Source organism: Triturus cristatus, chromosome 7, assembly GCF_964204655.1.
Source record: "Triturus cristatus chromosome 7, aTriCri1.1, whole genome shotgun sequence".
Taxonomy (NCBI): domain Eukaryota; kingdom Metazoa; phylum Chordata; class Amphibia; order Caudata; family Salamandridae; genus Triturus; species Triturus cristatus.
This window is the reverse complement of record NC_140590.1, coordinates 792,822,001-792,840,421: the sequence shown is the minus strand read 5'-3', so window position 1 is coordinate 792,840,421 and position 18,421 is coordinate 792,822,001. Positions and strand designations below refer to the sequence as shown.

Sequence of the window (18,421 nt, the reverse complement as noted above, 5' to 3'; positions counted from 1 at the left end):
GAGGGCCATCTTCCTACAGAGGAGGCTACCAACAGTATAGGTATCCTTCCTATTCCTCCTCTAACCAGCAATACAGACCACAATTTAAACAGAGGCATCTGACACAAACTTCCTACAAAAAGCCTTCTTTTTGTGGAAAGGCTGGACGACAAAAGGAATTCGCCAGACACCTATGACTTTTCTCTGCCGCCGATCTCAGTTTCGCCTCCACCATCCAAAATAGGAGGGAAAATATCTCACTACCGTCAAAATTGGAATCCAATTACAACAGATCATTGGGTTCCCCTCCAACTAGTACAGTTTGGACATTCTCTAGAATTTGTACAAACTCCTCTACCGATGCCTCCTCAACCTATGGCTCACAAACATTTACACCTGGAAATATCAATGCTCCAGAAAGGAGCTATAGAGCGGGTTCCTGTTCATCAAAGAGGAAAAGGTTTTTACTCCAGATTCTTCTTGGTACGCAAGAAGGGAAAGAAATGGAGGACAATTCTAGATTTGCAGAATCAAAACAAATTCCTGGAGAAACAATCGTACCGCAAGGTCACCATTCAAGAAGTCTTGCAGCTTCTCAATGGAAACGACTACATGGTATCGTTGGACCTCCAAGATGCCTATTTTCATATACCTATGCCACAGGAAACACACAAGAATTCTAAGGTTCACTGTGGCCGGCAGGCACTACCAGTTCAGAGTTCTGCCTTTCGGGCTCAAGTCAGCCCCGTGCATTTTCACAAAATGTCTTTCCCCAGTCGCTGCATACCTCAGGCAACAGCATCACCAAGTTTTTCCTTATCTCGACCACAGGCTCGTCAAGGCACCCTCTCTCAAAAGCGCGAGAGTCTTCCAGAGCTTGTCTCCGGCTTTTAAAAAAAAAAAAATTGGGTCTCTCCCTCAATCCAGACAAATTGGTCCTACAACCTTCTCAGCGGATAACATTTCTGGGAGCTGTCCTGGATACTGTCCTGAAACGGGCTTACCCAACGCAGGAACAACAACAAACTCCTGCAATTAGCAGAACGTATACAGAAATGTCTTTCAGTTTGCCTATTCAAATCCCTCCTCTGAATGATGTATTCCTGCATTCTTCTAGTTCCCTATTGTTGCCTCCGCATGAGTCCTCTCCAAGAGGCTCTCACCACTCAGTGGATTCAAGTAAACGATCCTGTGACATCATACAGGTGATTCATCAGATGGTCGCCTCTCTAAACTGGTGGACTCGTCCACGAAATCTCTCTCTCGGCCTACCTTTTCTAACTCCAGCCTCTCCTCAAGTGATAACCACTGATGCGTCTCTGGAAGGTTGGGGAGCCTTCCTTCAGGAGCTTCAGATCAGCTGGAAGTGGTCATCTTCCGAGTGGAGTCTGCACATAAACCTCCTAGAGCTGAGAGCAGTTCATCTAGCCCTCCTGGCTTTCCTTCCCAGGATAAAAGGTTCACTAGTGCTAGTCAGAATAGACAACACTACGACGATGCACTACCTAAACAAACTGGGAGGAACTCGTTCTCTATCACTCCTCTCAAGAATCTCAAAAAATTTTGAACTGGTCACTTCAGCACGGAATTTCGCTGAGGGCAGAATATGTTCCAGGAAAAGACAATATATTGGCAGATTCGCTAAACAGATTACAGACAACCTGCCACGAGTGGGAGTTGAACCAAGATACTCAACAGCATCTTCTCTCAGTGGGGTGAACCACAGTTGGATCTGTTTGCTACACAGCAAAACACCAAATGCCAATACTTCACAAGCTGGCCTCCCCAACAGGGATCTCTGGGGAATGCACTTTCAATAGCATGATTCAGCGTCTTTGCCTACGCCTTTCCACCGATTTCCCCTGCTTCCCAGGGTCCTAAAGCAGGCAGAGCCCTGCACACTAATTCTAATCGCTCCAGCATGGCCTCGCCAACATTGGTTCAGGGAATTCAATCTCCTCTCTCTGCAACCTCCAATTCTGTTGGAGCCTCTCTCAAATTATCGGCCTGGCTCCTGAGTTCCACGAATTTCAAGGCATAAACATTCCTCCAGACTGCAGGGCGGTTCTGTCTCGTGCAAGAGCAGATAGTACAAACAGGACTTATTCTTTCAAACGGAAAAGGTTCTGTATCTGGTGTAGATCTGCTAAGGTGCATCCCCTCACATCCTCTCCGTAAGACATCTTACCATACCTTCTCCATCTAGCAACTTCAGGCCTCGCTAACGCTTCCATCAAAGTTCACCTTGCAGCAATCTCCCGTTTTAGGAGATCTTCCACAGGACCTTCTCTATGGTCAAATAGACTGATGAAAAACAATTTCTCAAAGGTCTATTTCGAACTTTCCCTCCTGTAAAGTCTCCTCCTCCAACATGGCAGCTCAACACAGTCCTTGCTCAACTTATGATGCATCCTTTTGAGCCGATACACAGAGCTGGCCCCAAATTCCTCTCTTGGAAGACTGCGCTTCTACTGGCCCTTGCATCTGCAAAACAAGTTAGTGAGCTTCACGCCTTTACAATACAAGATCCATTTCTTCAATTCAAGAATGATAGGGTGATTCTTCGTACTAACTCGAAATTTATACTAAAGTCCCGTCGGACTTCCACCTTAAGGAACTCATTATCTTAAAGACCTTCTTTCCAAATCCTCAAACGGCAGCTGAAAGAGCTCTACATTCGTTGGATTTGAAATGCTGCCTCAATTCTTTCTTGACAGGATAAAAGCATTCCGCAAGTCCAGACAACTTTTTGTGGGCTACAGTTTACCTAGGAAAGGTTTCCCCCTTACAAAACAAAGTATCTCAAAGGTGGATCTCTGGTGCTATTGTCTTCTGTCACCAACAAGCTGGTCAAACTTTACAATCAAGAATTCGTGACCATTCCACTAGGGCAGTTTCTACTTCTATGGCATTGTTTGCGGGCGTGCCTATCAGACATTTGTAGAGCGGCAACATGGAAGACGCTGCATACATTTACCAAGCAAAACCAAAGGGGATGATGGATTGAGTGTCGAACATTGCAAGCACCCACCCCCAGTCAACCAATCTGGGTTTAATCTATCATTCTTTAGCTCACTCCGCCACCCATACATTTACCAAGCATTACTGCTTGGATTCGGAGCTAATGAAGGATGCTGCGGTGGGACAGCAGGTGTTGCGTCATCTATTTCAATAAAGGTGAGCCTTCCTTCCCACCAACCTTTCTCTTTCTAACCGCACATTTCTCTATTACTACTTTAACTTTTGCCACAGTTGCGACTTATTGCTCTGCACTTTAACATTGATATGTTTATTTACTGGGCGTATATGTATATTATTACCTTCTTTTCGAAGAAAATGGTTTTCTATCAACTGGTGCATTTATGGCTTATGTACAAAAGGAAATGTGCTCATTATTTGTTTCTATTCTGATTCAGGCATGTGAATCTATGAAAGATACCCTAATACTGGATAAGAAATGAGTTACTTAACTGTCATTGCAGCTATCCAGTATTGGTATATTTCATAGATTCACATGCAACCCACCTGCCTACCTTGGAAGGGCTCACCTAGTACTCTCAGTTGTACCTCCATATAGCACTGTGCTGACAAATCTGAGGGACTAGAGCTCCTTCCAGGAAGGTTCCAGAGAGTGGTAACAGCTGATTGGTTGTTCTCTAGAGTTTGGTCCTTATCATAAAAGGACCTGGATGTTACTAATGTGAGACCTTAGGGCTATTACTTTCTGTGTCTAATGGGACATTACTTTACTAATGTACCGGGGATTCCCATCTCGACGATGGGTAATGATTCAGGCATGTGAATCTATGAAAGATACCAATACTGTATAACTGCAGTTACAGGTAAGTAACTCATTTCTCATTCATAATTGTGGTAATGAATGTTCCCTCCCAAGATCCTTCTCAATAAACTAGAATACAAATTGCAAGGAGGCAATTTAGTTGGCAGTAATGAATATAATTAATGCCCAATGCTGCTGCACACAGATTCTGGATGTTGAATGCGCTCTAGTGGCTGGAGGATTGAAACCATTGTGGTCCTGTTAATTTATTCTAAAATATAAATTCATTTTTTGTCCATCACTACAGCCCTCTGCTAAACTTCAGGTGTCCAAGAAACCACTAATCAGGAAGGAGATGAAGGAGGAGAAAGGAGATGGGAAGGAGAACCAAAGAGTAAGATCTGACGAATCTGGAGAGGAGAAAAATGGAGATGATGAGAATCAGAAATCTGGTCAGAAGAAAAAAGGTGTTTTTAAAATCTTATATGCAGGTGTAATGATAAAATGTTGAATAACAACTTAGACTGAAAAGGGCAAGAGTCCGATTAAATAACAAGTATTTGTTAGGCTTTGACTTGAAGGTACTTTATCACTTGGGAAAGATTGGAGGATTGGAAGTTAGTTAAAATTCCTGCTTTTTATTGGGGCTAGTTCCCCTGTTCAGGAGTGGTATTCAGTATTTGCCATCCTTTTCTTTATTTTCTGGATGCCTCCCATTTTCTTGTTTTTTTTGTTTTACATTTGTACTGTTGTGCAAGAAATGCCACCAGGTTGTCTGCACTCCATGGAATGAATATAGTAACTGGATTAATATATCCACAAAGGACTGTTAAATGGAGTTCAGTGGCTCTCAAAGGAAAATGTCTTTCAAGGGATAAGCATTATTGAAGATAAACAACTGTCAAGACGAAATAAAAATTCCTTAAAGGAAACATTTAAGGAAAGTTTACAATAGAACACTGTTTCAAACAAATGTCCAAAATAGTTGATATATTTTCAGAACTAAGAAGCAAACGTTGAGCTAGACTAAGATTAAAGTAATTAAACATTTTAGTGCAATATGATAGAATCCAGATTTTATTTCTCGGATCTCCAAAAGGGACTGTTTGAACTTGTAACTGACTTTGGACTGTCAGGCTTGGGCATTGCAGGCTTCATATTCATCTTAAACGCTTTGCTGAATTGAGGGCGATTTAAATTATGGTACACTCAATGGAATTAAGCCGGAGTGTTTCTTTTAGGCTGGTGGCTCTAAGAGAAGAGTTTGAGCTTTGAAGTGGAGAATCCCATTTAGAGATGGTCAGTCTGTGCTCTAGGAAGGATGTTTTGTAAATGCCTCTGGTGTTAATATAGAACCATGAACATGGATGTGAATTGAAGAGTCTTAGCTCCCATTTACTACTGGCACATTTTAGGACCATCTTTAAGGAAATTAATTTTGTTAGTTGCGTTTACTGATGGTAAGAATCCCCTATCCTTGATGTCTCCCTTGTTTAGCATCCCTCAAACCCTGTGTTCTCTCCCCATCTTTATATCCTCTACCTTTCTCCGCAGACCTCCTGTCAGTAATGACACTTCCCAATAATTTATAACACTAGATGCTTCTTCCTTCAGGTAACAAATATAAGTGGGTACCCCTGCAGATTGACGTAAAATCTGAGGCCTCTCGGGAGAAAACTGCTGCACGGAACAATCGCCAGAATGAGCAGAACAGACATCCAGTTATCCGCAATGAAACCAAAGGAGAAGAATCTCATCGAGAAATGCGGGAGAGGAGGAATGAATGGCATGGTAATGCTGTAGGAACTTTAGTGTGAGGTTGGAGTGGCAAGAGAAATGCATGTCTTGGTGAGGGGAGGGAGACTATTTGTATTGCATCTTTCCAAGTCCGTGGACTTCCATTTGTAGTATATGCATTTGTAGTCTTTAACTCTTGAAATTTCTTCATTTCGCCTTTTCAGCAGTGCCTTCATCTTTTCCAGCCTTTTGCCTTTGATGGCCTAGTTTTCTGACCCCACTCCCTGCTTCAACAGTTTCCTGGGTGTTTCTCCTGGTCACTAGAGAAGCTGAGGTTCTTAAGTGAAGTCTGCTTCTATTACGACTGCATCTCTCAGGGTGCCCATCTTTAATATTTTCACGATCTTTGGCTGGAAGTCTGCGCACGCTTTGGATTATAGTCCTTTGGTGGTTCCTTTACACACCTTGTGGATGGATCTTGAGATGGAATCTACATGGACTATTCTTATGGCCTTCCAATGCAGCATGTCCTCAGACAGCTTCTCTGTTGGTAATTTTCAAGGAATAGTTCAGTTCTTACTAATGTCCATAGTCTTCACCCCTTTCTGTCTCACTGTTTCCATCCTGATTTCATTAAATATATCCTTTCTGCCGCTGAATTCCTTGGAGAGCTTGCCCGTTTTTTCCTGACCAAGTGACTGCTGGAACACTATGGACAACATTGGTAGAAACTGAAAATCACCACCAGAGAAGCTGGCCACATGATCTGAGAATGTGCAACCCAAGACTTGTCTGCAATTGAACCAGTGATGAACCCCTTGCCCTAGCCCACCCAGAGTTGATGGTGGAGACAGATTTGTCACACTTGAGTTAAGGAGATCATTTGGAAGAGGTTCAGATTGAAGGACTTGGGTCTTTGGTGGAGACCTGCCTTCACATTAATTTACTGGAGTTGCGAGCGATTTGCATGGCATTGAAGGCCTTCCTGCCAGGTATCAAGAAGAACCTTGTTTATGTTCTTAAAGACTATGCTGCTGCCATGGGGTGCTGCAACAAGTATGGGGTGATGTCCTGTGCCAGGAGGCTCCGCACCTCTTGTACTGTCTAGATTAGGGCATTTCCCTGGTTGGAATCTTTGAACACCAGAGCAGACTAAGGCAGCTGGCACGCCTAGTGGGTCACCAATGGCATTTTCACCTGGATTGTGGTATAGGGTGTCTTCCAGCAATGAGGAGAACGCTAGCTCAAAGTAATTACCTCCAACTGTGAACAGGCAGTGTCAACACCTTTTGTGTTGGAGATCCTTAGAAGTCCATCTTAAAGACTCATTTTGCCTTGAACGGAGCACAGAACTCATGCATGCCTTTCTCCCACTACAGCTCCTGCCCAGAGTTCTGAAGATCAGGCATGTCCAGGCCCAAGTCATCTTAGTGGCTTCTGATTTGGCACTGCGACTGTAGTACCTCCTGGGCTTTAACATCTTTCTTCCTATCAGGCTGCCGCCTCGTGAGGACCTTCTGTCGCAGCAGGGCAGAGTCTTTGCATCCTTAATTACCATGTGTGGAGACTGCGTGGGGGCAATTGCCCTCCTTTGACACTCACAACTTTAGTAGTAATCATAGCAGTCGTGTGCTTGTTAACAAAATCTGTGTGTGCTGGGTGTAGAAAGCTGGCTCTGTATATGATACTGCCACTAGGTGGTAATAGCATGCACAGAGTATGAATTTTCCTGTCCAAAGTGGGGATGTAAACCAGGTGCTGCCATCTGCTGCTAGCAACAGAGGCTGGGATCGCATTACAAAGGTGGCAGGCCTTTGAAACCTCCCCTCTTCAAGCACTGACCCAGGGTGTGCATTGTTTCTGGTCCCAGAGAGGAGCAGCTCTCTACCCAGGGGTCCAGAAATACATTGGTTGGTGGCTAGGTGCATACAGCTGGTCAGATACCACATCAGGTTTGGTAGGGATTAAGGGGCACCTCTCAGGTGCCCTCTGGGTACATGGTATAATAAATCCCACACTGGCATCCGTGTGGATTTTTTGAAAGGAGTAGTTTGGTACCAAACACTCCTGTATTCAGTGAAGCGATCATGAGGCTTTGTAACTCGAGTTGTCGAGTTCCCAGCCCATGTACTCGCTATGGCTTTACTGGCACTTACACGATTAGGAAATTGTGCCCAATATTGTAGGGGCATATCTGCTCAGGCAGATATGCTCTCACCTGTAATGTGGTGCACCCTGCCTTAGGGCTGTGAAGCCTGCTAGAGGGGTGGGGTGGCTTACCTATGCTGTCAGGCAGTGCCAGCTGGCAAGGCACCTAGGCAGGTGCCATGTCTGCTTTTTCTCCCTCACAGGGGCATACAGGCTGCAACGTCAGTGGCATGGTCCCTGTGAGGGGGGGTGGGTCCCCAAGGGACCCTCTTCAGCTCCCCGGCCCTAGGTACCCAGGGTGTCATTTACTAGGGACTGAAGTACCAATTAGAATTTTGTTTTAGGAAAGGATCACTGGCACAAGGGACCTTGTTGGCAGTGACCTGTGTAGGAAGCTGGCTCTGTATATTCTATACCAAAATGAGGTATAGTGTGCATTAAGACCAGTGGAACCCCAACGATAGGCAGACTTAAAAGTAGATAGCACCGTACTCTTTATTTGTGATAGTGTGGGCGAGTGATAAGGCTCTATCAGAGGGTAGTGTTAAGCAGTTGTTATACACACTCCGGCAGCAAATGTCTCACAATCGAAGACTGAACTCAGACCAGTTTGTATAAAAATATGACGTTATTTTATTTATAGAACCAAGCCACGCCTGGTGCAGGTAAGTGAAATAAATACTTTGCAATATCTTATGCAATGTCTTACTAGTGAATGCAGGTTCAAATGCAGTTGATTGAATTACAGGTAAGTCACTGTTTCGAAATTACTTGTTCGAGGCATATGAGCTGTAGATGATATGCTTTAGCATAGATCGCCATCTGATGTTGGGTCTGAAAGTTTGCACTTTGGTTTTGTTCGAAGAAGTCTTGTAGTCACAAGGTAGGTGACTCCTCCTTTCGGTGATAGTGCGCATGGGCATCGACTCCATCCTTAGATTGTTTTTTTTCCGCCATGTGATTTGGATGTGTATGGCTGCGCTCCTGTTCGGTACTGTTTTCGGACCTCTTCGACGCGCAATCCACTACTTGACGGTATTATCGATCGCGGTTTATCATTCGATGCGCATACTCTCTTCGGAAAGCTTTCCATCGGAAAACTCGAGGCAGGCCGTCTGGTCTACCCGTGCCGACCACGCAAGCAGTCGATGGAACAGACTCCATTCAAACTATGTCCCGGGTGTTGTGCTGAGTTTCCACGCACCGTCTTGCACGAAGTTTGCAACGTCTGCTTGTTCCTGGAACACGATTAAAAAGGACTGCGACGCATGTTGATCCTTTTGATCGAAAGACACTGAGATCGTCTGGCTCGGTGCCACGAAATGCAGCACCAGAGCGACTCTATTCCGGACATCTTCGAGAGAGGATTCTGGTACTCCACCTCCAGAGGAAGAAGAGCAGGTCTCTTTTTCCGAAGCAGACTCCGACATGGAAGAAGAGGAAGACATCACTGCGGGACAGCGTACCGTGAGTGTAGATCTCCCTGTGCCCATTCCACAGAACAGAAGACAAAGGCTCCAATCCCTCCTTCGTCCTCTGGCTCATGTCGGCACTGACGATGTTTCTGATGCCCCACCCTCTGGCCCGGCTCCGAAACAGACACAAAAGCCTTTGGGCTCGAGCCAGCCCCGCTCCGATACCGAACCTACACCTTCGGCTTCGGAACATAGGAGCAAGATACCTTGGGGACCGAAGATTCCACCTTTGATGCCCAAAGGCTTGAAGCTGAAACCTTCCAAGTCCAAGGACTCGGAGACGAGACTTTCCAAGGCCAAAGACTGAGCTAAAATCCTCCAACCAAATTCTCTGAGCCGAAACCCTCCAAGCACAAACACCCAGAGCCGAAATTGTCAACGCCCAAGGGCTCGGAGCCGAAACCTTTGATGCCGAAATCCCCACAGAAAGACAAAGACACTCTCCTCAAAGAGCTTCCATCTGATAACCCAACTTTCGACCCAAAACATAAGTTAATTATAAACCCTTAAACAGGATGTATTCAAGCAACCATTCCATAGAAACTGAAAGCTGACTTGCCAGAGGACATCAGGCCCCCCCTAAAAAGAATATGGATACTAATCCTTCTCGTTGTATTCCACCTCCTTCTCCCCTTGCTAATTCTACCTTGCTCATTACACATATAAATTCTCCACTAAGGCCTATTACACCTAACCCACCGGATTAAGGGGATGAGGATCAGGACACTGACGCTTTGGATGATTACCGCACTGATCCAAATACAGATGAGCCTGATTTGTATCCCTCCAGACCTTCCCCACTTGATGACATTGGTTACCTTGAGCTCCTTAATAGGGCTGCTCATTACCATGGGGTAGAACTTCACAAGGAGCATTTAGAAGAGGATTTCCTTTGAGACACTTTCTTTCTCACAAAAAACTACTCCTACCTTGCCAATGCTAAAAGACATGTTAAAACAGACAGACTAGGTCTTTAAGGATCCTGTAAGGAGAATTATCACACCTAGAGTGAATAAAAAATACAAATCCGCTCCTACCGACCCTATTTATATTAACGGACAGCTGCCCTTAGACTCTCTTGTAGTCTCCAACGCACGCAAGAGAGCGAACTCCCAAGCCACAAGGGAGACCCTTCCTTTTGACAAGGAGTCCAAGCTTATTGATGCGTCAGGCTAAAGAGTAGCTTCACAGGCAGCAAACAACTGGCGCATTGCTAACGCCCAGGCGCTGCTGGCCCATTATGACAGGACTCATCACGATGAGCTAGAAACACTCCTACAACAATTGCCTGACCAATACAAATCTAAGGCTAACTATCTTATTACGGAAGGGAAACTTATTACTAACACCTCCATTAAATGTGCGCTAGACGCAGCAGACACAGCAACTCGTGCATTTAACACCAGTATATTATTACGCAGACACGCTTGGCTCAATCTCTCGATTTTAAGCCAGAGGTACAACCCTACATAGTTAACCCTTTGATAAAGAGCATCTTTTCGGCCCAGCTGTTGATACCATGCTGGAAAAGATGAAAAAGGACACTGAGGTCGCAACGTCCATGGGGGCTTTACAGTTACCTGCCACTAGAGGTTCCTTTTGCTTCTCATTTTACAGGGGTGGCTCAAAAACTATGTCCACTGACAATGCCTCCTCCTCTTACAAGGGCGACAATCAAGCCCCCTCGTACAGAGGATATTCTAGAGGAGGTTTTAGAGGAACCAACGGTAGAGGTAATTCCATACGTTCTTCCCCCACAAACGAACAAGGACCCCCCCCCCTCCCAATCATCCCACTCCTGTCGGGGGACGTCTCTCACAATTCCTACCTGTCTGGAATTCAATCACCTCAGACAAGTGGGTGCTACAAATTATCCAATATGGTTACTGCCTGGAGCTTACAAGCACTTCCCCAAATTTTCTTCCAAGAGCACACGCAATGTCACCTGAACATCTCGCCCTCTTAAAACAAGAGGTTCTATCTCTGCTACAAAAACACGCTATAGAACCTGTTCCATTAATACATCAAGGGACCAGGGTATACTCCCAGTTTAATTCCCAAAAAGGACGTCTCTCTCAGGCCCATACTAGACCTCAGACAGCTAGACCTATACATACAGTCAGAGCACCTTCACATGTTCACATTTCAACAGGTGCTCCCTCTACTTCAGCAAGGTGACTTTCTAGCTACTCTAGACTTAAAGAACACCTATTTCCATATTCCCGTTCACCCTGCTCACAAAAAATATCTCAGGTTCGTGGTAGACGGACACAATTACCAATTCAAAGTTCTCCCATTCGGAGTAACTACAGCCCCCAGGGTTTTCACCAAGTGCAGTAGTCGCAGCTCATCTAAAACAGCACGTTCATGTCTTCCCTTACCTAGACGACTGGTTAATAAAAGCCAGATCACAACAAAGCTGCATACATCACACTCAAAGGACAGTCCAACTGCTTCACGACTTGGGGTTCACTGTAAACCTCACCAAGTCTAACCTCCAGCCATCCAACACAGGTGTATCTAGGAGCCGCGATAGACACTCGCAAGGCTCTGGGGTACCCCAACCCAGTCAGGATTTGCAACATTCAAGCTTGAATATCCGTTTCAGCCTCAACACTCATTACCAGCCAGAGTGTTCATGCAATTGATCGGAATTTTGGCTTCTTGCATCTTAATCGTTCCCTATGCAAGACTTCAAATGCGCCCCCTACAGGAATGCTTAGCACGTCAGTGGAACCAGGCTCAAGGTCAGTTATCAGATCTGGTGTTGATAGAGGTCTTTACTCATCGCTTTCTGCAGTGGTCGAATATACAAATCCTTTCCAAGGGACGGCCATTTCTTGATCCGGTCCCACAGATTGTGCTAACAGCAGACACATCCCTCACTGGTTGGCGAACACATTTGGGAAAACCTGCCATTCAGGTCATGTGAACTCTACAACAAAAACTCCACATAAACCATCCCGAACTGCTAGCAATTTTTCTAGCATTGAAAGAATTTCAACTTCATCTAGTAGGCAAAGCTGTCCTGGTTTGCACAGACATCATAACAGCCATATAAAAGCAAGGGGGGACCCACTCTACAGTTGTCACAGCTAGCAAAGAGCATCTGGACATGGGACATACCCCAAAAATTACATCTCCTTGCAGAACATCTTCCAGGAGTAAATAATCAAGTTGCAGATCTGCTCAGTCGTTAACGACCGCAAATACACGAATGGGAACATCACCCTCATTCTCCTCCCATTCTTCCAAATGTGGGGCTTCCCAAAGATAGATCTGCTCACCACCCACCTAAACACCAAATGCCCAAACTTATCGTCCAGACACCCACACCCATTGTCCAAAGGCAATGCACTATGGATGAATTAGTCAAGGATATGTGCTTATGCTTTTCCACCTCTCCCACTCATTCCATTAGTGCTAAGGAAACTCAAACAGCACTCCCTGATGCTTATCCTAGTTGCTCCCACATTGCCCGACAAGCCTGGTTCACAATTCTGTTGGAACGATCAGTAGTTCACCACCAAAAACGACACCTCTCCCCAATTTCCTTACACGGAACCATTGGGAGATAAGACATCCAGATCCCAATCATCTCAACCTTGCGATTTGGCACCTGAAATCCTTGAGTTTGGCTACCTTAATCTTCGGCCAGACTGTATGAATGTTATCAAAGAGGCTAGACGCCCTACCACAAGAGCATGCTACGCAAAGTGAAAGATTTGTTTATTGTAAAAATATTCCGATTGATCCACTAGATGCTTCAATACAAAACATCATTTATCTATTACACCTACAACGTTCTAAATTTGCGTGCACGTTTATACGCTTACATCTGGCTGCAATAGCTGCATATCTGCAAAATAGACAGAACTTGTCTCTTTTTAAAGTGCCCGCTATTAAAGCTTTTATGGAAGGACTCAAGACTCATTCCTCCCAGACTTCCACCTTCTCCAGTGTGGAATCTTAACATAGCCTTTGCACAAATGCAAAATACTATTTCTCACCTGGAAAGTAGCCTTCTTTATAGCCATCACTTCTCTAAGAAGAGTCTGTGAGCTTCAGGAACTAACCATAGAGGGACGATTTTTGCAAATACAGCAAATCAAAGTGGTCCTTAGAACTAACCCTAAATACTTTCTAAAATCATATCTGCCTTTCATATCAACCAATCTGTTTAGTTGGCTGTGTTCTTCCCTCAACCAGAGTCAGTGGCAGAATGTGCCCTTCACACATTAGATGTCAAGAGAGCATTACTTTACTACAGAGAAAGAACAAAGCCCTTTAGGAAAACTAAACAACTTTGTTGCTTTTGCTCCACCACATAAAGGCAAACCCATATCATTCAGGCATTTGCAAGGGGGATAGTGAAGTGCATTCAAATATGCTACATCAAAGCTAAACACACACTAACAATTCCCCCTAGAGCGCATTCTACATGCAAACTGGGGGCTTCTATGGCCTTCTTAGGAAACATACCCATAGATGACATCTGCAAAGCTGCAACATGGTCTACACCACACACATTCGCAAAATACTATTGTGTGGATGTTAGCAAAACAAGCTAGTGTGGGCCAGGCAATTTTACGGACACGATTTCAAACCACTGCAACAGCTACAGGTTAGCCACTGCTTCAAAATTAATGCTGTATAGTCTGTTAAAGCATATGATCTACAGCTCATATGCCTTGAACGGAAAATGCTACTTACCCATTATGCATCTGTTCTTGGCATATAGAGCTGTACAGTCATAGGCACCCACCTGCCTCCCCTGGCACCTTTTCCTGTTGCAGTGATATCTTACTCAGATACAGTTTACATGGACCTCTCTTTTATTACTTTATGTTCGAGGCATATGAGCTGCAGATCACACACTGAGGATAAGATCGCCATCTGGTGTTGGGCTCGGATGATTGCAGGTTGTTGTTGTCTTCGGAGAAGTCTTTGGTCACGAGGTTGGTGACTCCTCCCCTGGACAACAGTGCGCATGGGCATCCACTCCATCGGCAGATTGTTTTTTTCCGCCATTGGGTTCGGATGAACTTTTTTCCGCTCCAGCAGAAAACTTCCAGCAATCAATTTAACTCTTTAATCTTCATTTCATCGACGTCGACATCAACTCGGACCGGTTCCGGAAGCGGCTGATGGACAGGACACCCTTCAAAAAATGCCCCCAGTGTGGAGCGAAGTTCCCCCACAGTGACCACCACGAGGTTTGCAACCTCTGCCTGTCGCCGGAACACAACGAGTCCACCTGTCCAGCTTGTTCCGCTTTCCGTTCGAAGAAGACCCTCCGGGACCGAAGAGCTCGACGCCATATTATGGCCAAACCAGCTCCAGAACCGGAGGACATCTTTGCTCAAGATGTTCCCGAAGACGACACCGAAGATCTCGAGATCGTGTCCGAAGCCGACGATTCCGATGACCTCATCACTCCAGGGCAGCGTGTGAGTACCACCCCCCCTGCCCCTGCCCCATCCAAAAAAGCATTGGTCAAGACTCCGCCAGTTGGGCCCAGTCGCGACCGGAAATCCTCTTCAGAAGCCCCGCCCTCGGGCCCGGCTCCGAAGACAACTAAGCCTGTGGGTGGCTCGGGCTCGAGCAAACCTCACCTAATTGTGCCTTTAACACCCTCGGCACCCAAACACCCATTGTCGGCACCGAAACAGGCTCCAAGACCGAAATCTCCTTCGGCACAGAAACGTTCCTCGGCACCGAAGTCTCCACCGGCACCGAAACGTTCTTCAACATCGATGCCTGAAAGTCCATCGGCACCGAAACCTCAGTCGGCACCGAAACCTCAGTCGGCACCGAAACCTCAGTCGGCACCGAAACCTCAGTCGGCACCGAAACCTCAGTCGGCACCGAAACCTCAGTCGGCACCGAAACCTCAGTCGGCACCGAAAAATCAGTCGGCACCGAAAAATCAGTCGGCACCGAAAAATCAGTCGGCACCGAAAAATCAGTCGGCACCGAAAAATCAGTCGGCACCGAAAAATCAGTCGGCACCGAAAAATCAGTCGGCACCGAAAAATCAGTCGGCACCGAAAAATCAGTCGGCGCCGAAAAATCAGTCGGCACCGAAAAATCAGTCGGCGCCGAAAAATCAGTCGGCACCGAAAAATCAGTCGGCACCGAAAAATCAGTCGGCACCGAAAAATCAGTCGGCGCCGAAAAATCAGTCGGCGCCGAAAAATCAGTCGGCGCCGAAAAATCAGTCGGCGCCGAAAAATCAGTCGGCGCCGAAAAATCAGTCGGCGCCGAAAAATCAGTCGGCGCCGAAAAATCAGTCGGCGCCGAAAAATCAGTCGGCGCCGAAAAATCAGTCGGCGCCGAAAAATCAGTCGGCGCCGAAAAATCAGTCGGCGCCGAAAAATCAGTCGGCGCCGAAAAATCAGTCGGCGCCGAAAAATCAGTCGGCGCCGAAAAATCAGTCGGCGCCGAAAAATCAGTCGGCGCCGAAAAATCAGTCGGCGCCGAAAAATCAGTCGGCGCCGAAAAATCAGTCGGCGCCGAAAAATCAGTCGGCGCCGAAAAATCAGTCGGCGCCGAAAAATCAGTCGGCGCCGAAAAATCAGTCGGCGCCGAAAAATCAGTCGGCGCCGAAAAATCAGTCGGCGCCGAAAAATCAGTCGGCGCCGAAAAATCAGTCGGCGCCGAAAAATCAGTCGGCGCCGAAAAATCAGTCGGCGCCGAAAAATCAGTCGGCGCCGAAAAATCAGTCGGCGCCGAAAAATCAGTCGGCGCCGAAAAATCAGTCGGCGCCGAAAAATCAGTCGGCGCCGAAAAATCAGTCGGCGCCGAAAAATCAGTCGGCGCCGAAAAATCAGTCGGCGCCGAAAAATCAGTCGGCGCCGAAAAATCAGTCGGCGCCGAAAAATCAGTCGGCGCCGAAAAATCAGTCGGCGCCGAAAAATCAGTCGGCGCCGAAAAATCAGTCGGCGCCGAAAAATCAGTCGGCGCCGAAAAATCAGTCGGCGCCGAAACAAGCTCATAAAGACCCGAAGCGGACGTCACAGACACCACCTTCGGAGCCAGATGATCTTTTTCGACCAGATCCTACTCAGAAGCGGATCTATATCAATCCTAAAACGGGACATGTGACTGCCATCCCATATAAAAAGCGGAAGCTGGACACTACACCTCCCCCAGCTCCCATACGGAAAAAGGACTGTGCTACTTCACCACTTCGTCCTTCCTCTCCTGTTTTACCTCCTAACCCGTCCCCCCCTCCTCCTCCTGATTCTCCTTTACCTTTACCTTTACCATCTCCCTATCATTCACCTCCCCCACAGGATGATAATGATGACTTAGGGGGAGGGGCGGACCCTGATTTATTTGATGATCCTGTTGACCCAAACGACCCTTTTACGTTCCCAGACCCAGCACCCATGGATGACTGGTCTTATCCTATACCTGACATGCCTGACCCCACTACCTACCCTTCCAAGCCCTCCCCTCCTGATGACCACCTAGGGTACGGCCAACTTATAAATAGGGCAGCAACATTCCACGGCGTTACTATGCACACAGACGCCATTGAAGAGGACTTCCTCCTTGATACCTTTGAGCAGTCACAAAAGACTGTTCACATACTGCCCATGATCAAAGGGGTCATAAAGCATGCTACTGAAGTCTTTAAGGACCCTGTTCGAGCTAGGGTTCTCAACCCACGCATCGAAAAAAAGTACCGACCAGCCCCGCAAGACCCTGCATACATTAAGGCCCAGCTCCCTTTAGACTCCCTAGTCGTATCAAATGCCAGGAAGCGCGCTAACTCACAGACAACTGGAGAAACGCCTCCCCCAGACAAGGAGTCTAAGCTTTTAGAAGCCTCGGGCAAACGGGTCGCCGCGCAGGCGGCTAACCATTGGCGTATTGCGAATACCCAGGCCCTGTTAGCCAGGTATGATAGAGCGCATTATGACCAACTTGAGGACCTTATGCAACATCTGCCTGAACCTTTTAAGTCCCAGGCCTCTGACCTCATCCAAGAAGGCAAATTAATATCTAATGCCTCCATTAAATGCGCCTTAGATGCAGCAGACACTGCTTCTAGAGCGGTCAATACTGGCGTCTTACTCAGACGACATGCCTGGCTCCGTATTTCCGGTTTTAAACCGGAGGTTCAAACCGCAATTCTAGCTCAACCTTTCAACCAAGAGCAGCTATTTGGCCCTGCAGTGGATACTGCATTAGAAAAAATGAAAAAGGATAATGAAACTGCCAAGTCTATGGGAGCACTGCAGTCTCATCAAAACCGGGGTTCCTTTCGTCGCTCCTTTTATAGAGGAGGCTCCAAAAACACATCAACTGAGACCACGTCCACCTTTAAAAATTCTGGACAAACATCCCCTAACAGAGGTTACTTCCGGGGAGGTTATAGGGGAAACAATAACAAAGGTCGAGGACGGGGCAACAACAACAACACCCGCACCTCACCAGCCACCAAACAGTGACTTGCCACCACTCCCCCCAGACCATTCCACTCCGGTCGGGGGGCGACTCCAACAATTCCTGCCTGTCTGGACTTCCATCACCACAGACAGGTGGGTAAGACAAATTATCCAGTCTGGCTACTGCCTCGAACTCATACAATCCCCCCCAAACATACCGCCCAAACAACGTCCAATGTCCTCGCATCATCTCTCTCTCCTCAAACAAGAAGTTCAATCCCTGTTACAAAAACATGCGATAGAACCAGTCCCCCTTCAACATCAGGGAAAAGGGGTATATTCTCTATACTTCCTCATTCCCAAAAAGGACAAAACACTAAGGCCCATACTGGATCTCAGACTACTAAACCAGTATATACATTCGGATCATTTTCACATGACCACTCTCCAACAAGTCCTCCCACTTTTACAACAGGGAGACTTCCTCGCCACATTGGACCTCAAGGACGCATACTTTCACATCCCTATGCATCCCGCTCACAGAAAATATCTACGATTTGTGGTAGATGGGCAACACTATCAATTTACAGTTCTCCCATTCGGAGTAACAACAGCACCCAGAGTGTTCACCAAGTGCCTAGCAGTCGTGGCAGCGCATCTCAGAAGACAACAGATCCATGTCTTCCCCTATCTGGACGATTGGCTCATAAAAGCCAATACATACCAAAAATGCGTTCTCCACACTCATCGCACGATTCAAACTCTCCACGATTTGGGATTCACTATCAACTACCCCAAATCCCACCTACAACCTTCCCACTTACATCAGTATCTAGGAGCAACCATAGATACATCCAAAGCCATTGCCTATCCCACCACAGCCAGGATAGCCAGTATACAAA

General features: G+C 46.5%; 1 protein-coding gene across 4 annotated transcripts in view; it reads left to right on the top strand.

The window, feature by feature from the left end:
- The window catches only part of LARP1 (La ribonucleoprotein 1, translational regulator), a 938,019-nt gene that overhangs the window by 335,736 nt on the left and 583,862 nt on the right, over positions 1-18,421 (top strand). For all 4 annotated transcript variants that reach the window (XM_085617634.1, XM_085617633.1, XM_085617636.1 and 1 more), the window contains exons 4-5: positions 4,068-4,227; positions 5,375-5,551. In XM_085617634.1, the coding sequence (XP_085473760.1) occupies positions 4,068-4,227; positions 5,375-5,551 (337 nt within the window). The remainder of the gene's footprint in view (positions 1-4,067; positions 4,228-5,374; positions 5,552-18,421) is intronic.